The sequence below is a fragment of the Anopheles darlingi genome, chromosome 3 (genome assembly GCF_943734745.1).
Source record: "Anopheles darlingi chromosome 3, idAnoDarlMG_H_01, whole genome shotgun sequence".
Lineage (NCBI taxonomy): Eukaryota > Metazoa > Arthropoda > Insecta > Diptera > Culicidae > Anopheles > Anopheles darlingi.
In genome coordinates, this window is record NC_064875.1 from 28,553,439 (window position 1) to 28,563,438 (window position 10,000).

A 10,000-nucleotide genomic window follows, 5' to 3' on the forward strand; every position below is an offset into this window, starting at 1 on the left:
GTTCCCCAACGGTACACTGATCATCGAAAATGTGGAACGCAACTCAGATCAGGCAACATACACGTGCGTGGCGAAGAATGCGGAAGGATATACTGCTCGCGGCACGTTGGAAGTGCAAGTCATGGGTAAGTTCAATGTTCCATTGTCTCTATTCTTCGTATACATAATTTCAGCGGGATCAATTAGTGTATGGACAGAACAGAGGATGTCACCAGAGCTCGTGTGGCTTTAACATCCGATGGTACCCTGAGGTGTCCATCCTTTTGACGATCCATTATGTTTCGTAAATAACAACCATATGTTTTATGTGTATATGTACGATAAATGCACGATCAATGCACGTATGGTGAGAGGTTTCTCAATGCTAATCAGAACCTAATTAATGCTCACCATTGTTGATGTTAACCTTCATTGGCCGCAACGCAGTACTGCCACAAATTGTACCGTTCGGATTCGGTGAGGAGCAGATCAACCAGTTTGATATGGTGTCTACCATGTGCACCGTCAACAAAGGCGATATGCCGATCGACATTGGCTGGGAGTTTGCTACAAGCTTTCCGACTGCGGGTACTGCACGGAAGTTGTACACGAACGATGGAGTATTGATAAGTCGAACAAGTGCTCGAATCAGCACACTAAGCATAGACTCTGTACGCGATCGTCACAGCGGCAACTACACGTGTCGTGCCAAAAACCAGGCCGGCACAGTCGAGTATACGGCCGTACTCTTCGTGAACGGTGATTGAAACATCCGAATCCGAGTTGCTTACGCATTACATTTTTCTTATCCCCCCTTTTTCCTTGGCGACCGGGTGCTGAAACCCCTCGTTGCCACTTGTTCGGGTTTGATCGCTTTGGTTGGATCCTTCCCTTCCTCCAGTTTCACCGCAGATAGTTCCGTTCGAGTTCGGTGAAGAGGCCGTCTTCGCGATGGACATGGTCTCAGCTACCTGCACCGTCAACAAGGGTGATCTACCGATCGACATCGTGTGGTTGCTCAATGGTCACAAAATCTACTCGAACGATGGTGTGCTGATCAGCAGACCTAGCCAAAGGCTTAGTACGCTCAGTATAGAATCGGTGCGTGGCCGCCATAGTGGCAACTACAGCTGCATCGCGATGAACCACGCCGGTACCACCGAGCACGTCTCGCAACTGCTGGTGAATGGTTCGTGTTGGAAAGCCATTCGATTTCGAGTTGCGGAATGCTTAGAACGAATTATGCCCCACCCCTTCCCCTCTTACACTGCCAAATGATCCTGATGAAATTTTCCGTCACGCAGTTCTCCCTCAGATCGTTCCCTTCGATTTCGGTAGTGAGGAGATCTTCTCCCTCGACACCGTGTCGGCCTCATGTACCGTCAGCAAGGGTGACTCACCGATCGACATCCGCTGGCAGCTAAATGGTCACCACTTGGTGACCGGTGACGGTGTGCTCATCTCACGACAAACCCAACGCACCAGCTTTCTCACGATCGAGTCCGTACGGGATCGGCATACGGGCAACTACAGTTGCATCGCTGAGAATCGGGCCGGTCAAGCCATTCATACGGCAGCGTTGTTTGTGAATGGTGCGGGCATTACCAATGCATTTTTCATTTTTAAAATTTTCCCTCCTTTCATCTCCTCACCCACCAAACTCCCTCGAACACTCGGGTTCGGGTTGATCGTTTCACAGTTCTACCGCAAATGCTACCGATCGAGTTCGGGAGTGACATTATCTTCTTGAACGATCTCGTCACGTCCTCGTGCACGGTAAACAAGGGAGATTTTCCGATCGATATTTACTGGAAGCATAACGATCGGCGCATCGCCTCCGAGGATGGTATAACGATCAGCCGCACAAACCAGCGCATGAGCGTGCTCACGATCGAGTCGGTGCGCGATCAGCACACTGGTAACTTCACGTGTGTCGCCCAGAACAGGGCGGGACAGGTGCAGCAGACGGCACTGTTGCAAGTGAACGGTGAATAGAACATTTGAAAAGTGGAACAATAGTGTTTTCCACTAGATTAGCCTATCTTACTATCCCATTCCTTGTCCTTCTGAGTCCATCACTAATGTCTATGCTGTTTGTTACTTTGTGAAGTCGTACCATCGGTGTTTCCGTTCGATTTTGGTGAGGAACCGGTCGACATGATGAATACGGTGTCGATCAACTGTGTCGTCTCCAAGGGTGACACACCGATCATGATCGAATGGTTGTTCAATGGTAATCGTGTTACGACTGACGACGGAATTGTGATCATGAAAAGTGGTCAAAAGATCAGCATGCTGTCCATCGAGTCTGTCCAATCGCGCCATGCTGGCAACTATACCTGTGTGGCTCGTAATAAGGCAGGAGAATCGCAGCACACATCCGAGCTGAAAGTGATCGGTAAACTCCGTCACCATTAAATTAGTTTTTTAAGATTCCCCTTCCTCAACTTGCACCTCCACCATTCGTTTGTTTCAACAAACAGAAAGATTCAGAATTTTATAGAAGGAGAGGTTTAGAGCACACGTGTAAACATTGCTTTTGCTTTCCTCGAAACTTAGCGGCGCCGCAGATAATGCCGTTTGAGTTCGGCGATGAGCCATTCGATTCCTCTAGCATGGTATCGATCAACTGTGCCGTCTCGAAGGGCGACACACCGATCATGATCGAGTGGTTACTCAATGGTAACCGCGTAACAACTGACGATGGAATTGTGATTATGAAGAGTGGCCAGAAGATCAGCATGCTGTCGATCGAATCCGTGGAGTCTCGCCATGCTGGCAACTACACCTGTGTGGCTCGTAATAAGGCAGGAGAATCGCAGCACACATCCGAGTTGAAAGTGATCGGTAAACTATGTTGCCAGAGATTAACTTATTTTAGTTATCCCTTCCTTCAAGTTTCATCTCCTCCGGTTGACTCGTTCTACATACTGAAAGCACTAGGAACAGGACACATCTAGGGTGGGTCTATTCGATATATAAAAATTTATTTTTATCGATGCTCAGCGGTTCCGCAGATTATGCCGTTTGAGTTCGGCGAAGAACCATTCGATTCGCATAGTACGGTATCGATAAACTGTGTTGTATCGAAGGGTGACACACCGATCATGATCGAGTGGCTACTTAACGGTAACCGCGTAACAACTGACGACGGAATTGCGATTATGAAGAGTGGCCAAAAGATCAGCATCTTGTCCATCGAGTCCGTCCAATCGCGCCATGCTGGTAACTTCACCTGCGTGGCCCGTAATAAGGCAGGAGAATCGCAGCACACATCCGAGCTGAAAGTGATCGGTACATTTTATCGTCAATAATCTAGATCTTACAGTTATCCCTACCCACAAAATATATTCCTCCTCCGTTCGCTTTGAGATCAGAAATAGTATAGCCGGGCATATTTGCTTTTACCGAAACATAGCCGTACCTCAGATAATGCCGTTTGAGTTCGGCGATGAACCGTTCGATTCCTCTAGCACGGTTTCCGTGCAGTGCGTCGTCACCAAAGGTGACACACCGATCGACATCAGCTGGATGTTCAATGGTCGTCGCCTTGCGAGCAATGACGGCGTAACGGTGTCCAAGTTGGGACAAAAGATGAGCACATTGTACATCGAATCCATCCGGTCACGGCACGCTGGCAACTATACCTGTCGTGCCAGCAATGCGGCTGGAACGGTCGAACATGGTTCCGAGTTGAAAGTGATCGGTAGGAAATGATATCTTATTTGTAATATTCGTTTGCTTATTTTTTATTGCTGCTTCCGACTGTTCCCCTTTAAATCCTCTAATACTTGCTCGCCTCACAAATCTGCCGGATACAGTGGTTCCGATTATCCTTCCGTTTGAGTTCGGTGAGGAAGCGTTCGATTCGGGGAGTACGGCTTCAGTGAGTTGTATCGTAACCAAGGGTGACACACCGATCGACATCAGCTGGTCCTTCAACGGACGGCGGATCGGTGTAAACGAGGGGCTTATGATCACCAAAGGTGGTGGTAAGATCAGTATGCTTTCGATCGAGTCCGTCTTATCGCGCCATGCAGGCAATTACACCTGTTCGGCCCAGAATGCCGCTGGTCAGGTGCAGCACACGGCGGAGCTCCAGGTTATGGGTAAGATGAGTGGGCCCCCGGCTAAGTTCTTCGCTTCGGATGTTCATCTCCTGCATCCTATTCCTACACCAACCAATCCAAGTCCCGTTTGTTACTTCGATTACTTCATTGTGACTCCATCCATCCAGTGGTTCCGCTTATCTTGCCCTTTGAGTTCGGTGAAGAGGCCTTCGATACGGGCAGCACTGCCTCGGTAAGCTGCATCGTGACGAAAGGGGATGTACCGATCGATATCGGTTGGTCATTCAATGGCCGCCGGCTAACGGCAAACGATGGTACTACGATCACGAAAGGTGGTCCACGGGTGTCGATACTGTCGATCGATGCGGTTGACTCGCGACACGCCGGTAACTATACGTGCCACGCTAGTAACCGCGCCGGTAGTACAAAGTATGGTGCCGAACTGCAGGTCATGGGTAAGAGAGATGCTGATGTATGCAGATCCCTGTAGCTGTCCTTTTGGTTTTCTCCTTTTTCCTTCCAATTTCCTATCGGTTGTCTGTCGTGGTTCGTTCGATCGGTTCGGCTGCTGCGGTACTGCTGTGCCTAGTTGTGCCGATCATATTTCCCTTCGAGTTCGGAGACGATGCGTACGATACCGGCAGCACGGTTTCGGTGAGCTGTATCGTCACAAAAGGTGACGCACCGATCGACATTAGCTGGCTGTTTAATGGCCGTCGCCTATCCGCTGCTGACGGGGTGCTGATCAATAGGGGTGGCAACAAGATCTCGATCCTATCGATCGATTCCGTACTTTCGAAGCAGGCCGGCAATTACACCTGCAGTGCGCGCAATCAGGCCGGAACGGCCGAACACACATCCATGCTGCGCGTAATAGGTAAACGGTGATCATCTGACGGTTCATAAGCCTTTTTTTCTATGTTCCTCCTTTCCTTCAACTGCCCCAAAATCTTCCACATTTGTTAATCCTTTTCTGCTGGCAGCAACTCCGATCATACTGCCATTCGAGTTCGGTGAGGAACCGTTCGATACTGGCAGTACCGCGTCGGTTAGCTGTATCGTTACCAAGGGTGATACACCGATCGACATAAGCTGGCTGTTCAATGGGCGCCGGATTGTCACCAACGATGGAATACTGATCATGAAGAGTGGCCATAAGGCGAGCATGCTGACGATCGAGTCGGTACACTCGCGACACAGCGGCAACTATACCTGCCACGCGGCGAACCGTGCCGGAGAGGTGACGCACACCTCGCTACTGCAAGTTATTGGTGCGCTCTGATTCTGGGTTTTTTTTTTCATGAGCTTTTCTGTATCCCTTGTCCTGATTTCCACTAGCCCCAACAATCTTCTCCACAGTATCGACGTTGTTAACTACTTTTTACGATTTCCAAATTACGATCTCTCCTTGCGTGTATAAGTACTGCCGGTCATCTTGCCATTTGAATTTGGTGAGGAAGCACTGGATGAGCTGAGTATGGCGACGGTTCAGTGTGCTGTGACCAAGGGTGATACGCCACTCAGTTTCGGTTGGTTGTTCAATGGTCAGGAGGTACCGGTCGGAGAGTCGGGTATAGCGGTGTCCAAGAACGGGCAGCGTATCAGTATGTTAACGATTGAATCCGTTCATGCGGTCCACGCTGGTAACTTCACGTGTATTGCCAAGAATATGGCCGGCCAAGCAAGCCATACGGCCGAACTGAAGGTGATAGGTAATTCGATTCGCTGGACCATGTCCATGCCATTCCATTTGTATTTATTCCACGTGGTTTTTGGATTTTGAGTCCCTCCCCTTTTTAAGTCCCCGTAGAATAATGACTCCGTCCTTTTCCTAGTCCAACCACTAATAATGCCGTTCGAGTTTGGCGATGAGCCCTTCGATATGCTAACGACGTCGACGGTGAGCTGCGCGGTGATCAAGGGTGATATGCCGATCGACATCAACTGGATGTTCAATGGTGCGAGCCTCAGCTCGAGCGATAGTGTCACGATCAGCAAATCGGGCCCCAAAATGAGCATTCTCTTCATCGATTCCGTGCAACCGCGACACGCCGGCCGGTATACGTGCGTGGCGCGCAATAAGGCCGGCTTCGTGGAGCACAGTTCCGAGCTGAAAGTGATAGGTTTGACTTGATATGCTATATAGGACACGCGTTACATATAGTATCCCTTTTTTCCCGTCCTGTAATTTGATAACCATTTCTGATACCATCCGACCCATCGTTCACTTCTGCGAAAGTTGTTCCGATTCTCCTTCCGTTCGAGTTCGGCGAAGAACCGGCCGATGTCCAGAGCACTACGATGGTCAGCTGTGCCGTGGCAAAGGGTGACTTACCGCTCGAAATCGAGTGGCTGTTTGAGGGGCGTAAGATTGGGCCAACGGATGAGGTGTCTATAACGAAGAGCGGCCAAAAGATCAGTATGCTGTCGATCGATTCGGTTCAGCCACGGCACGCCGGCAACTATACCTGTCTCGTTAGTAACCGGGCCGGTACGGCCGAACATACGTCGGAGTTGAAAGTCATCGGTAGGCGATTGATCGATCAAATGTTTCCCTTTTCTGTTCTTTCTCCTTCGCCTCCTCCAAACTATCATTTGCTTCCCCTCGAATCTGTCCCAAAAAGTTCCACCAATACTGTTGCCGTTCGAGTTCGGGGAGGAACCGGCCGATGTGCAGAGTACCATGTCGGTCAACTGTGCTGTAGCGAAGGGTGATGCACCGATCGAGATTAACTGGATGTTCAACGGTAGCAAAATCTTCACCTCCGACGGTATACTGATCTCGAAGACTGGGCAGAAGATCAGTCTCCTCTCGATCGAATCGGTACAGCCGCGTCACGCCGGGAACTACACGTGCGTCGCTAAGAACCGGGCCGGATTTGCGGAACATTCGTCAGAGTTGAAAGTGATCGGTAACACAGCACGACACACGACGCATTTAAACATTTCTTTTTCCCCTTTCCTGTCTTTCGACTACCTTCCGCACCTCCCTTGTCAGTGCGTCCCATTCTGCTGCCGTTTGAATTCGGTGATGAACCGGCGGATATGGCCAGCACAACGACGGTTAGCTGTGCGGTGGCCAAGGGTGATACGCCGATCGAGATCAATTGGATGTTCAACGGTAGCAAGATACACTCGAACGATGGTATACTGATCACGAAGAGTGGTCAGAAGATTAGTATGCTCTCGATCGAATCCGTGCAACCGCGTCACGCCGGGAACTACACGTGTGTGGCACGGAATAAGGCCGGCTTCGTGGAGCACACGTCTGAGCTGAAAGTGATCGGTAATCGGTGCTTCGGTTTCATCTTTGCTTTCATTTCTTTTCCCATTTCCCTGTTCTAATCCCCGTTCGCTGAACATTCGCTAAAGTCCCACCGATCCTGTTGCCGTTCGAGTTCGGCGAGGAACCGGCGGATCTACACAGTACGACCACGGTCAGCTGTGCCGTGGCCAAGGGTGATACACCCATCGAGATCAATTGGATGTTTAATGGGAGTAAGATCTTCTCTAACGACGGTATAACGATCACGAAGAGTGGGCAGAAGATGAGCCTACTGTACATCGAATCGGTACAGGCAAGACACTCGGGTAACTATACCTGTGTCGCCCGTAACAAGGCCGGTTTCGTCGAGCATACGTCGGAATTGAAAGTGATCGGTAGTGTAACGTCTCTATACGTGTCTGCGAATTCATTTTTTTCTCCCTTCTAACCTCCTATAACCTGTGTCCATGCCATCGTCAAACGTTTTATCACTCCTTGGTCGTTTCTTTCGCTTTGAAGTAACTCCCATTATAATGCCGTTCGAGTTTGGGGAGGAACCGTTCGATATCTACTCCACCAGTACGGTGACATGCGCGGTCACTAAGGGCGATTCACCGATCGAACTGATCTGGCTGTTTAACGATCACCGGCTGCGCACCAGCGACGGTGTGCTGATCACCAGCAATGGCCAAAAGATCAGCTTCCTTTCGATCGAATCGGTACAACCGCGCCACGCCGGCAACTATACCTGCATTGCGAAGAATCGTGCCGGCGAAGCACAACACTCCTCAGAGCTGAGGGTGATGGGTTAGTTTGGGTGTATTTTTTTTTCTTTCTTCTTCATGCTTTTAAACGTTTCGACACTGCCCCGCTATTCCCAATCCCTGCCCAGTCATTCCCATCATAATGCCGTTCGAGTTTGGGGAGGAACCGTTCGATATCTACTCCACCGGTACGGTGTCGTGTGCGGTCACCAAAGGCGATTCACCGATCGAGCTCGAGTGGTACTTTAACGCGTATCGGTTGCGTACAAGCGACGGTGTACTGATTACCGCCGGTGGGCAGCGCGTTAGTATGCTTACGATCGAATCGGTACAACCGCGACACGCCGGGAATTACACCTGTATTGCGAAGAATCCGGCCGGTCTGGCAAGCCACTCGGCGGAGCTGATGGTTATGGGTGTGTGAGATGCTTCGATGCTTCGACCATTATCATTATTCCTAATGATTATTCCTTCCTAATGTCCAAACATTCAACTCGGGCTCCTGCCCTACGTTAGTGACGGTTTGTGGTGATATCTACGTTCCTTCTAGTCCTGCCCATTATCCTTCCGTTCGAGTTCGGGGAAGAACCGTTCGATATCTACAGTGCGACCACGGTTAGCTGTGTCGTTACGAAGGGTGATCTGCCGATCGAGATCGTGTGGTTGTTTAATGATCGTCAAATTCGCACCGGTGACGGTGTGCTCATCTCGAAAAGCGGGCATCGCATTAGTGTGCTCTCGATAGAATCCGTACAACCCCGGCATGCCGGGAACTATAGCTGCCTGGCAAGCAATACGGCCGGTACGGCCGAATATTCCGCGACGCTGAACGTAATGGGTTCGTCAAGTGAAGCTATCGCCTGTTTTATCGCTTTCTTCCTTTTTTGCTATCCCCTGTCGCCTAACTTCCTCCGCACAGTTTTGCCCATCATTCATCCGTTCGAGTTCGGTGAGGAACCTTTCGATATCTACAGTGCAGTGACGGTTAGCTGCACGGTAACGAAGGGTGATCTACCGATCGACATCAGCTGGATGTTCAATGATCGTCAGATACACACTAGCGACGGTATCTTGATCACGAAGAGTGGTCAGCGTAGTAGTCTTCTGTCGATCGAATCCGTACAACCGCGCCATGCCGGGAACTACACGTGCGCGGCACGTAACGGTGCTGGCACCGTGGAACACAGTTCCCAGTTGATAGTCATAGGTTTGCAGCATCCGTGTCTCGATGTCCTTTTTTAATCCTTCTTCCGACTCTTCCCATCCATTCGTTCCGAATTTCTAATGCCACATCGCTCTGCAGTCGTTCCCTATATTATGCCGTTCGACTTTGGTGACGAACCGTTCGATACGTCCAGCATGACGACGGTCAGCTGTGCCGTGACGAAGGGGGACATGCCGATCGAGATATTCTGGTCGTTCAATGGGCAACCACTGTTTACGAATGGTGACGATGGGATAATCATAACGAAGAGTGGTCAACGGGTCAGTATGCTGACGATCGAGTCGGTTAGCTCACGGCATGCCGGCAACTATACCTGCCTGGGACGGAACCGGGCCGGCGAAGTACGCCATACGTCGCAGCTGAAGGTTCTGGGTTAGTGGATCCATCCATCGGCACTGACACTATTCTCTTCCTTTCCTGTACTTCCATCCACAAAACGAATCCTTCAACCCGTTAGTACCTCCTTCGATTACACCGTTCACGTTCGGTGAGGATCCACTCAATTCCGGTGAAAGCACCGCCGTCAACTGTATGGTATTCAAGGGTGATGCACCACTAGAGATACGCTGGTATTTCAATGGGAAACAGTTACCGACGAATGAGAACGGTATCATCATCGCGAGAATGTCGGAACGGCTTAGTTCACTCAGCATCGATCCGATCGGTGACTTCAACCGGGGAGCGTACGAATGTCGGG

General features: G+C 50.3%; 1 protein-coding gene across 11 annotated transcripts in view; it reads left to right on the plus strand.

The window, feature by feature from the left end:
* LOC125957810 (Down syndrome cell adhesion molecule-like protein Dscam2) overlaps positions 1–10,000 on the plus strand; it is a 61,029-nt gene that overhangs the window by 26,608 nt on the left and 24,421 nt on the right. For 9 of the 11 annotated variants that reach the window (XM_049690785.1, XM_049690779.1, XM_049690788.1 and 6 more), the window contains exons 9-10: positions 1–125; positions 3,801–4,088. The exon at positions 1–125 is cut by the window's left edge and continues 37 nt beyond it. In XM_049690785.1, coding sequence (XP_049546742.1) covers positions 1–125; positions 3,801–4,088 — 413 coding nt within the window. The remainder of the gene's footprint in view (positions 126–3,800; positions 4,089–10,000) is intronic. The other 2 variants (XM_049690791.1, XM_049690780.1) reach the window with 1 other exon arrangement.